The following is a 13,138-nucleotide window of genomic DNA, read 5'->3' on the forward strand; positions in this document are numbered from 1 at the left end:
GTTGTATCTTAAGCCAACAGTCAAAAAACTTGTTGAATTAATGAACATCCAAAGGTTGTTGTAATAATAAAGTTACTTAAAGATTTTTACACTAAGAAATAAAGACAAATGTAAAAATTACATTTGCAAATTTAGAGAATCTCAGCCTCAAACTGAAAGGTTCTCTTTGACTGAAATTAATTAATAGATTGGAGTAGCAGTGGTTGGAGAAAGGGAGCTCCTGGCAGGGAACTAACATTCACGAACCAGAGTCACTATACAGAGCTTTATAACCTAGAGTTTTATTTTGTAGGAAAAGAAAATCATAATATACAAACCAACATGTTATTATGTGCTACAATAAGTCAAAAAAATTAACTTAGACCATATGACATGACTGCTCATTTGACACACATCACAGGAAGCTAAAAAGTCACTCATTAAACCAAATATTTAAAATATATTTACTATTCAAAATCATCATAGAATAAACTGTTCAAAGAAATAGTATTTCTCTTTCCCTCAGGCCAGGACTACTGCATCCATCTCTTTTTAGCTTCCTCTGCCACCACTCTTTCTCCGTTCTAAGCCATTTCCCACAATTTCTCCAGTATCATCTTCCTGAAATATAAACCTGACCATGACACTCCTCTGATTAAAAACTTTTATGCCTTCTGATGTTTAAAGGGTAAAGTCCAAACTCCAGAACAAGACACTCAAAGCCTTTTTTTTTTTTGGCCACACTGCACGGCTTGTGGGATCTTAGTTCCCCGACCAGGGATTGAACCCGGGCCCACAACAATGAAATCGCTGAATCCTAACCACTAGACTACCAGGGAATTCTTTCTCAAAGCTTTTTATAATCTGACCACAGGCTACCTCTGCAATCACTTTTCATGTTCTGCCACGTTTCTTCCTACATCATAGGCTAAATTATCCACCATTTTCTCAACACTGCACATATGCTCTTTCACACCCTAGGCTTTTGCACATGCTGTTCCCTGTAATGCCCTAAATCTCTAATCTGTTCATCCTTAAAAACCTAGTGCAAATGTCCCCTCATCCAACAAGTTTTCCCTCACATCCTAAGGCTGACTAAATCAGTCTTTTTTCCTCTGCTCTCATAGCACTTTACTACACTTCTGTAACAGTGCTGTAGCACAAATTGGCCTACCATTTATTACTTATTTTCTTCTAACCAGTATGAACTGTGATCTCCATCGTTATTTCCAGAGAACTTCATTACTTACTTAACAGCAAGTAAACTTTGAATAAATGTTCGTTAACTGAAAAAATTTCAGGTATATAGTATTTTAAACTATGACTTCTATTTATGACCTTATAACACTGAGTTCCAGTTAAGGTTAACAGAAATATAATTCCCACCAACCCCACAGTGAAAATTCCTCTTTGATCTCTGGTGGGTAGCAACATGGAAAGAATAAGATTAGCTTTGCTAGCTAGAAAGCAGAGCATTCAGAAACTTTAAATTTGCTCAGTGAAGGGCTAATACAGAAGCAAAGTACTACAGTAAATAAAGCATGATCTCTTGAGCCAGAATATTTGGGTTCAAAGTCAGGTCACTAGCTGAGTGTCCTTGGGTAAATCTCTTAATCTCATGACAATTTCGCTATCCATAAAACAGTGATGATAACAACAAATATGTTACAGTACAAAGCAAGGCCTCCAGAGTCAGTAAATCCCTTAACCTCTCTGGTGACAATTTCCCTACCTGTTAAAGAAGATTTAAACTGGATAATAAACTCAGAGAGTTTTCAGGCATAAATAAGGGCAGGCATGTGAAAGTATTATTTAAACAAAAGCTATCATCAAATGTAAGTAGTTTTCATAAGCATTAGCAACTATGGTAAATGTAAAGATTATAGCTAGGAGGAAGGTATGGGGAGGGATGCTAAGGGTAATAACCAGGCTCCACACTAGCTCATGCTGGCTGCTGTAGTTCCAACACCAACTTCTCCTGAAAGAAGTAGTTTCTATTCCAAAATCAACACTTATAGAGGTTCAGGTAGAAGGCAAACATTTTTTGGAGGGATAGGAAAAGATATGCATTTATTCATAAAACATTTATTGAACATCCACTGTGGGCCCAGCACTAGTAATGACAGCTCAAGTCTACTGTTCTAATTAGTGACTACACTATCTTGAGTGTGTGTTTTCATAAAGATGAAAACACAAGAAAAGTCAATTTCTTATCCAAGTTAACTACAGAGCTAATTGCTAGCTCTATACTCACAGAAGAACACTGACCTTTCAACTCCAGCTACATGGAACTTGTAACTATTAATAGTATGCAGAGATTTAATCTATAAGAGTAGGTACATTAACCTACAAGTTTCACAAGAATTTTTTTTAAATGAAACATACTCACCCAAGGCAGGGTATCCAAGGTAAAATCGATCTGCTCCCAACCATCCAAGAAAAAGAGACAGTGCAACCGCCACCTTGTATGAATAGCCATTTCTGCACAGAATTGGAACATGAATGTCACATTCATATATTTCCAACATGTAAACATTTTAGAAAATAAAACTGTTAATTATTATTAGTTGTTAACTGGTTCATTCATCCACTCAATTAATGCTTTTTGGGTGGCTACTGAGTGCCAGGCACTATCTTAGGCTATTGGAATATATTAATGAACAAGAGACAAAGATCCCTGATGCCTAAAGAGCTTATAATCTAGAGTAAGTGACTTAACCATGCCATACCTCTGAGGGAAGAGTGTTCCAGCCAAAAATATCGCTGTTGCAAAGGCAGCATACCTGACAGTGCAGCAGGAGTGGAGTAAGAGAGGGGAAGAATAGTAGGAGACAAGGTCAGAGATAATAGGGGGCAAAGAAGGCAAATCACGCAAGGCCTTGAATATCATCATTAAGTAAAAACTCTGTCTTTTACTCTGAGAGATATGTGAAGCTACTGCAGAGGTAAGTAGAGGTGTGGAGTGTGATCTGATTTAGATTTTAAAATAATCACTCTAGCTGCTGTGCTGAAGATAGACTGTAGGGGAGCATTTGTGAGCTATTGTCACAATAATGTACAACAAACCTTTCCATATCAAGCAGAGAAGAAACCATGAAGGAGCTAACAGTGAGGAAGAAGTAAAACCAAAAGAGTGTGGTATCTTGGAAAGTCAAGTGAAGACAGTGTATTAAGAACAGAGTGATCAACTGTGCCAAATGTGACTGATGAATGACGTAAGAATGCCTGAGAATTTACTACTAAATTTAACCAAGAGGAGATCTTTAGTGACCTCAGCAAGAGCAATTCTGGTAACGATGAGGGCAAAAGACAGAACAGAACAGGCTTAAGAAAGACTGGAAGGGCCATAGTGGTACCTGTGACTCTGCTCTCCCCCACAGCACACCCAAACCTGGCTCCTTCTCCCCATTCCCCCTTCCCTCACCACTACAGCAGTGCCCACAACCCAGGCAACCCCACATATGGCAGAGGCACCCGCCATCTCAAGGCACCAGTAACCCCAGAGGAACAAGCAGTGATGATGAGGGCACTGACGACGTCTCTGGCAAAGGTGATGGAGGGTGGAAAGTGCCAATTCTCAAATATAGCCAGAAGCACTCAGGTAAGATAAACTGAGCTATAACTTATGCTATAGCGCCACCTACTGAAAAACAAAAGAAAGGACTCTAATTACCAACCTGTTGAACTGTTAGAATCAAAGTAAATAAAGGTTTACCTAAATAAGAAAGGTATTCACTACTTCAAACGCGCCAGCAAAGGAACAACTCACCAAGCACTATGAAAAAGCACAGTAACACAGTTATCAGAAAAAGAAAATGACAGTTCTCCAGAAACTAAAGTCACAGAAGACTGTGGTCTAACTGACAGAGAATTCAAAACAGGTATCAGAAAGAAACTCAACAAGCTATATATAAGAAAACAGAAAAGACGGTTCAGTGAACTAAGGAATAAAATTAATGAACAGAAGGAATACTTTAACAAAGAGATTGAAACTCTAAAAAAGAACCAAACAGAAGTTATGGAGCTGAAGAACTCAATAAACAACATGAAGAACAGCATTAGAAAGCATTGGAAATAGAGTAGAACACATGGAAGAGAGAATTAGCGAACTCAAAGATAGAAATTGAGAAACGATTCAGGTAAAAGAGGAGAGAGCTAAGATTTTTGTTTTAACTGAAGAAACTCTACAAGAACTATCCAACTCCATTAGAAAGGCAACATAAGGACAATGCGTATCCCAGAAAGAAAAGAGAGGGAGAAGGGAACAGAGAGCCTATTTAAGGAAATAATAGCTGAGAACTTCCGAAATCTGGGAATGGAACTAGATATAGAAGCCCATGAAGCTAATAGAACACCTACTTATCTCAAAACAGGAAGACCTTCTCCAAGACACATTATATTAAAATTGTCAAAAGTCAATGACAAAGAAAGAATTTTACACGCAGCCAGGAAAAAAAGAAAAAGAAGAAGACAATAACCTACAAAGGTACCCACATGAGGCTATCAGCAGATTTCTCAGCAGAAACTCTACAGGCCAGAAGAGAGTTGAATGACAAAGTCAGAATATTGAAAGATTAAAATTGTCAACCAAGAATACTCTATACAGCAAAGGTATTATTCAGACAGAAAGGAGAAATAAAGGCATTCCCAGACAAACAAAAGTTGAGGAGTTTATCACCACTACACCTGCCTAACAAGAAATGTTGAAAGCAGCTCTTCTACCTGAAATGAAAAGGCAAAAGTACAGAAAACATTGAGTAAGGTAATAAATAGAATCAGAAAATTGCAACTGTATATCAGAATAGGTTGTTAAACACTTAATTACAGCAAAGGTTAAAGGGTGGGAAAAAAAGCACTAAAAATAACTACAGCTATGTCAATTTGGTAACAAACTCACAGCATTTTGTGTTGAGACATACTTGTGACAACAAAAACATAAAAGGAGAAGAGGAAAAGGATGAAACCTGTAGAGGCATATTAGGATAAGATACTACCAGCAGAAAAAGGACTATTTTAAATTTAAAACATTTATACAAACCTCATGATAACAAAACAAAAATCCAGTGCAGAGACAAAAAACATAAAAAAAGAGAAAACTAAGAAAAACATCATAGAAAACCACCAAACTAAAACAGCAGTCAGAAATGCAAGGAAAAAGAAACAATGGAACTATAGAACAACCAGAAGAGCAAAGATAAAATGTCAATACCAAGTCCTCATATATCAATAATCACACTAAATGGGGACTTTCCTGGTGGTCCAGTGGTTAAGACTCCACGTTTCCACTTCAGGGGGCATGGGTTTGATCCCAGGTTGGGGAACTAAGATCACACATGCTGCAGGGTGTGGTCAAAAAAAAAACAACAACACAATAAATGTAAATGGATTGAATTCACCAATCAAAAGACACAGAGTGGCTGGATGGATTAAAAAATAAGACCCAACTATATGCTGCCTCCAGGAGACACATCTCAGTTCTAAAGATAAATATAAGTGCAAAGTAAAGGGCTGTAAAATGATACTCTAAGCAAATGGCAGCCAAAAGAAAGCAGGTGTAGCCATACTCATATCAGACAAAACAGACTTCAAACCAAAAAAGTTAATAAGAGGCAAGGATGGACATTATATACTAATGATAAAGGGTACAACCCATCAAAAAGATGTAACATTTATTAACATATATGCACCTAACAAAATAGCACCAAAATATATATAAAGCGTTATTAACAGACCTAAAGGGAGAAACTGACAGCAACAGAATAAGAACTTTAACACCCCCTGTACATCAACAGACAGATCATCTAGACAGAAAGAGAAGAAGGAAAAGTCGGTCTTAAATGAAACACTAGACCAAAGAGACTTAATAACAGATGTATGTATACAGAATATTCCATTCAAAATCTGCAGAATACACATACTTAAGTGCACACAGAATGTTCTCAAGGATAAACCATACGCTGGGACACAAAACAAGTCTCAATAAGTTTAAGAAAACTGAAATCATATCAAGCATCTTTTCTGACCACAATGGTATGAAACTAGAAATCAATTATAAGAAGAAAGCTGGAGAAATCACAAACATGTGGAAACTAAACAACATGCTACTGAATAACTAATGCATCAATGAAAAAAATTAAAGGAGAAATTTTAGAAGTACCTGAAGAGAAATGAAAATGAAAATATGACATACTGAAAATCTAAGGGAAACACACTGCAAAATCAGTACTAAGAGGACAGTTTATAGAAATACAGGTCTACCTCAAGAAACACCACAAATAATGTAACCATACACCTAAAGTAACTAGAAAAAGGAGAAAAAACAAAGCCCAAAGTCAGCAGAAGGAAGGAAAACATAAAAATCAGAGTGGAAATAAATGAAATAGAGACTAAAAAGAAAATAGAAAAGATCAATGAAACTAAGAGCTGGTTCTCTGAAAAGATAAAGTTGACAAACCTTCAGCTAGACTCACAACAAAAAAAAAGACAACTCAGATAAATAAAATCAGAAATGAAAGAGGAGAAGTTACAATGGATACCAAAGAAACATGAAGGATTATAAGTGACTACTATGAATGGCTGTATGCCAGTAAATTGGACAACTTAGAAGAAATGGATAAATTCTTAGAATCATACCACTTTCCAAGACTGAATCAGTAAGAAATAGAAAATCTGAATAGACCTATCACTAGTAAAGAGATGAAACATTAACCAAAAACCTCCCCCAAAACAAAAGTCCAGGACCAGATGGCTTCACTGGTGAATTCTACCAAACATTCAAAGACTTAATACCTATCTTTCTCAACCTCTTTCAAAAAACTGAAGAGGAGGGGATGCTTCCTAACTTATTTTGCAAAACCAGCATTACCAAAACCAGACAAGGACACCACAAGAGGAGAAAATTACAACCCAATATCTCTGATGAACATAGATGCAAACATCCCTAACAAAATATTAGTAAACCAAATACAACAATACATTAAAAGGATTATATGCCATAATCAAATGGGAGTTATTGCAGGGATGCAAGGATGATTCATCCACAAATCAATCAATGTGACACACCATATTAACAAAATGAATAAAAACCATATGATCACCTCAAAAGACTCAGAAAAACATTTGACAAGATTCAAAATCCATTTATGATAAAAACTTTCAATAAAATGAGTACAGAAGGAATGTACCTCTACATAGTAAAGGCCATATGTAACAAACCCACAGCTATCATCATATTCAACAGTGACAAATTGAAAGCTATCCCTTTAAGATCAGGAACAAGACAAGGATGCCCATTCTCATCACTCTTATTCAACATAATATTGGAAGTCCTAGACAGAGCAATTAGGCAAGAAAAAGAAATAAAAGGCAAGAAAGAAGTAAAACTGTCACTATTTGTGGATGACATAATTTTATATATAGAAAACCCTAAAGACTCCACCAAAAACTATTAGAAATAATAAGCAAATACAGTAAAACAGCAGGGTAAAAAAATCAATATACAAAAATCTGTTGTGTTTCTATACACCAACAAACTAGCAGAAAAAGAAATTAAGAAAACAATCCTATTTATAATTGCAACAAAAATAATAAAATACCTAGGAATAAGTTTAACCAAGGAGATGAAAGACCTGTATACTAAAAACTGTAAGACATTGTTGAAATAAATTGAAGAAAACACAAAGAAATGTAAAAATATCCCATGCTCATGGATTGGAAGTAACATTGTTAAAATACACATTACGTAAAGCAATTTACAGATTCAGTGCAATTCCTATCATACAACTCAATAAAAACAAAACAAACAACCTGATTAAAAAATGGACAGAGGATCTAAACAGACATTTTTACATTTAAGACATGGCCAACAGGCACTTGAAAAGATGTTCAATCATCAGAGAGATGTAAATTAACACCACAATGAGATATCACCTCACACATTAGAATGGCTATTATCATAAAAACAAGAAAAGACAAGATGTTGGAGAGGATGTGGAGAAAAGGGAACCCTCATATATTGTTGGTGGAAATGTAAATTAGAGCAGCCACTATGAAAAACAGTATGGATGGACTTCCCTGGTGGTGCAGTGGTTAAGAATCTGCCTGCCAATGCAGGGGACACAGGTTCGAGCCCTGGTCTGGGAAGATCCCACATGCTGCGGAGCAACTAAGCCCGTGTGCCACAACTACTGAGCCTGCACTCTAGAGCCTGCGAGCCACAACTACTGAGCCCGTGAGCCACAACTACTGAGCCCGCGTGCCACGACTACTGAAGCCCATGCACTTAGAGCCTGTGCTTCACAACAAGAGAAGCCACCGCAATGAGAAGCCCATGCACCGCAACGAAGAGTAGCCCCTGCTCGCCACAACTAGAAAAAGCCCGTGCAGCAATGAACACCCAACACAGCCAAAAATAAATAAATAAATAAATTTATTTATTTTAAAAAAAGAAAAGAAAAGAAAAACAGTATGGAGAAAACTACCATATGATCCAGCTATTCCACTTCTGGGTATTTATCCAAAGAATAAGAAAACACTAATTCAAAAAGATATATGCATCCCAATGTTCACTGCAGCATTATTAACAATAGCCAAGATATGGAAACAACCTAAGTGCCCACCAATGAATGAGTGGATAAAGAAGATATGGTGTGTATATATATACAAGAATACTAGTCAGCCATTAAAAAAAAAAAGACAAAAATCTTACTACTTGTGACAACATGCATAGATCTTGAGGTCTATGTGCTAAGTGCCATGTGCTAAGTGAAATAAGTCAGATGGAGAAAGACAAATATGACAAATACCATATGATTTCACTCATATGTGGAATATAAAAAAAAAGTAAATGAACAACAAAAAATAACAAAAACAAACACATGGAAACTGAGAACAGACTGGTAGACACAGAGGTGAAGGGGGTGGGAGGTAGGCGAAATGGGTAAAAGGGATCAACTGTATGATGATGGATGGAAACTAGATGTGGTGAGAAGCACCCTGCAGTGTATACAGAAGTTGAATTATAATGTACACATGAAACTATATGTTACAAACCTATGTTAACTCAATTAAAAAAAAAGGTTGGACAAAATTAAAGAAAAGAAGTATTAGATAACTCTTTCAAGGAGTTGCTGCAAAGAGGAGTAAAGAAATAAAAAGGTAGCTGGAGTTATCATTTTAAAGTCAAATCTGATTATTTCAGTCTCCTGCTTACGATCCTGTTTTTTGCATTGACTCACAATCAGGACATTTTCAGGGAGTTAGGGAAGATGGTAAACAACCCAGAGATTCTGTCTATGCATCTAATATTATAAGAACGTCAGATTTTACACTGAGGGCAGTAGTGCCCCTTCTACATTGCAATGGGTCACCAGACTAGAAGTAGAGAAATAAATTGGGAGACTTTGTAGAAACTCAAGCTATAACCTACTGGATAGTAGCAGTGGGAGAGAAAAGGAAACAAAATTAGGAAATACTAAGAAGGCAGAAGCAGCCAGAAGAAATGTGGGGAATGAGAGAATAGGAGAATGACTCCAAAAGTTTCTGCTTAAGAAACTGGGTAGAACAGCTGCATTCACTAATACAAAGAAGGAAATGATTTGAAGGAAAGGACCTTTATATAAAGATGGTGAGAGAAACCAAAGGGGTGGATGAATGAAGCAGAGAAAAGGACCAAGGACATAATCTTGGGAATATCAAGATTTAAGGAAGAAGGAAAGGAATAGGAATCAAAAGAAATAGAAGTGTGTTTTATACTGGAAGTTAAGGAAAGAAAGTATTTTAAGAAAAGGGAATGCCAAATGCTGTAGAAGGATTAAGATATGGACTATAAATATCCATTTGATATAGCAACAAAGATGGCTAGCGAATTTCAGTATGGCCAAAAGCCATACTGCATTAGACTGAAAAATTCATAAAAGATAAATATTATAGAAACAAGCCTCTCAAAAATCTTGGCTGGTAAGGGGAATGAAATCAGAAAAGCAGTTACCTACATAAATAAATCATCCTAAAGGATAACCTAAAAACTGGTGGTGTAGAAGAGATCTGTCTAATTGTTTACCAAATCATTTCTCTTTTTCTCATGTACATACAACGAAACAACAGGCAGACCTTGTTTGGTGTGCTTTGCATTATTGTGCTTTACAGATAAACTGTGTTTTTTACAAGTTGAAGGTTTGTGGCAACCCTGCATCAAGCAAGTCTATCGGCACCATTTTTCCAACAGCATTATTTTAAAATTAAGGTATGGTTTTCTTAGACACAATGCTATCGCACACTTAATAGACTACATATAGTATAAACATAACTTTTATGTACACAGGGGAACCAAATGATTCATGTGACTTGCTTTATTGCACTGGTCTGCAACCAAACTCACGATATCTCTGAGATATGCCTTTGTTTACTGTAGCTAACTTTGCAGTTAAGTGCAGCCATCACTTAGTTTTGGCCAACGGAATGAGGACAGAAGTGATGTATGCCATCATTTTATGTCTGGCCAATAAAACATTCCTGCAGGGGTTTTTTCTCCACTTTTCATCTGCTGGCTGAATGGAAAGGACTCTAAGGACAAGAGGAAGCAAAGCTACAAGATGAAAGCACAAGAGCCCGCATGACTGCATGGAGCAACTACCACTCCCTTCACCCCATCCAGACCCCCAAGGCAACACAAACTGGACTATGATGTGAGTGAGAAATAACTTTTACTGTGTTAAGTCACTGAAATTCTTAAGACATTTGTTACAACAGGCTGCTCCAACTAATGCAGATGGCCAGTATAAATAGGTGTGTGACTCAGTAACAAATCAGACATAGTTTAGACTTCAGTTGCTGAAGAATACATTATAGAATGGCTATATCTGCAATATTGAGATGGAGTTCTAGTCAAGTATCAATATTATAAAAGGATATGCCTACAGGAGAAGGAAAATATGTAAACTGGAAAAGCGACACTCAATGAATTAAGAATTTGTCAGTGAGTCTTTACTCAGTAGCTAACTAGCAGCTGGCTGTTTGGTAGGCATGTACTGAATATCCTGATAAAGGAAAGTGATATATCAGGTTATGTTACTTTTGTGACTTATTAAAATTATCCATCAATCTAACTCCCCTTGTTCTGATTCAGTGCTCATCAAGCAAATTCTATTTTGGAATTGTAGACTTTACTACAGGAGGGGAATAAGTTGGCCAGTAGACGTGGAGTATCTAGTTTCCTTGATAGTTATATTTCCTATCACAATTGAAATCAATGTCTTGTGAGCATGATTAGTACAGCTCAGTTGCATTGAGCCTAACTACTCAGAGACAGTAAAAGGAAAAGCAGAGTTGATTTGGAAATTAAGTGGCAGATCATTGTGGTGTGACCATTATAGGTAATATGAACCTGCAACGTCCAACCTGAATGGTTAGCTGTTCTTAATGGATGATTTTCTTAGTTGTTGTATTATAACCTTGGACCAACACTTAACAAATTATTTGTCATTTGGAAACATCAATCTATAAATCTAAAAACTGACTAAACCATATCTAAGTACTTTGGAAATAATTCCCTTTAACAATTTTTACTTTACTTATGAGCAATCTTGGAACCCAAGAAGCTTAAAGTGATTGGATTACACAGCAAGATAGAATCTAAAGCCCCTCATTAACTCAGTGAAGTAGGGTCAAAAAAAAAAAAAAAGACTCTAATAGTAATTTCTAAGAATTCTAATAGAACTTGCAGAAACAAACAGTGGTTGTTTTTTGATATAACTGCAAAATAGGTGCCATCATATAAAATGCAACAACGTACAGTAAAAGATAAAAATAGAATGCCAACAATTAACAAAAATGGGTAAAATTAAATCATGTTTTCAGGACAAAGCATTAACGTAAGAATAAACTGTTAGCTTTACTGGAGCAAAAATAAATAGCAAACTTAAAAGTCCTTTAAACAAACAATACTCCCAACAAAATAAAACCATTTGTCTTAATATACCAAACTAACTTTTGAATTCTGTTTAACATTACCATTTATCATCCAAACCTATTACAAATAATGAAACCAAGTTTCAAAATGCAAATGGTTACTAATTAGCATTTTTTTAATACTATAGGTACACAATCCCTTATTTGCACTCAAGAAAGCCCCCAAATTTTTTAAACAGAATTTTTTCATAAGCCATTTGGTAGCAAAAACTGGCTGAACTGACAAGGCATGAAGCCATTCATTCTATTTATCCCACATAGTGAACTACTGAGCTTTACTTGGTTGGTAAACTGCATATACATATATATATATATATATATATATATGTGTATATATATATAAAACGATATGCACACTTAAAATAGAGATTTTCTGACAAAAGCAAAAAGGTATAAATTATATTAGTGCAGGATTCTCCTTACAAATTAACTCTTTTCCTCTTCACTCCATTCAGTCAAGATACAACATAGGCAAGTAATCTGAAAATTTAGCTTCAGTAAGGTAGGTACTTACACATTTCGGCAAGATATGGGCTTGAGAAAACCAATTTCGTTTCCAGTAAAATGTGTTTCATTGCCACCAGAATCCTTACAAGTTATGTTAGGTGCTGGAAAACATGGAACTAAAGGCAGAAAAAAGCAAAAATCCATTATTTTTTTTCTTGTGGAAAAGTATGTAATTATGTTTTTTCCTAAGGCTAGCAATACACACAAGAAAATATAATGTTAAAACAAACCACCTCCCAATATAACATGATATACTTTAATTTGGATAGGAAAAGCTACATTTTATATACATATATATATATATATACACACACACACACTCATGTACAAGATAAGATACAGATAAAAAAATAAAAACAAAAAAAGATACAGATAATATGATAGAGTAGTCTGAACACAAAAGCATAACAATTGCCACACTGAGTTAGATGCATGACCCATCAAGTTCAATCTCCTGCCTCTGACAAAGGTAACAAGGGAAGAATTGCACATTACTATGCTTTACTTTATCTCTAGGATAAAGAATACTTCTCGAATTTTTGTTGGTATCTCATTAGGTAATTCATTAAATTTAACATAATCTGATTTTATATTTTCAGTTTATAAAGTTCTTATAGATGATGGCTACAATAAACCGATTCCTCTTTATTCTAAATAAATTACTTTCATTTATTCTAAATGTATA

General features: G+C 35.6%; 1 protein-coding gene across 7 annotated transcripts in view; it reads right to left on the reverse strand.

Moving 5' to 3' along the window:
- TM2D1 (TM2 domain containing 1) overlaps positions 1-13,138 on the reverse strand; it is a 140,135-nt gene that overhangs the window by 115,466 nt on the left and 11,531 nt on the right. For all 7 annotated transcript variants that reach the window (XR_009520902.2, XM_060022918.1, XM_060022878.1 and 4 more), the window contains exons 3-4: positions 12,461-12,569; positions 2,369-2,460 (exon numbers count right to left, since the gene is read on the reverse strand). Coding sequence is in view for 6 of the 7 variants with exons in the window: in XM_060022918.1 (XP_059878901.1) it covers positions 2,369-2,460; positions 12,461-12,569 (201 nt within the window). In the remaining variant the exon portion in view is untranslated. The remainder of the gene's footprint in view (positions 1-2,368; positions 2,461-12,460; positions 12,570-13,138) is intronic.

This window comes from Delphinus delphis, chromosome 1 (assembly GCF_949987515.2).
Source record: "Delphinus delphis chromosome 1, mDelDel1.2, whole genome shotgun sequence".
NCBI classification, from domain to species: Eukaryota; Metazoa; Chordata; class Mammalia; order Artiodactyla; family Delphinidae; genus Delphinus; species Delphinus delphis.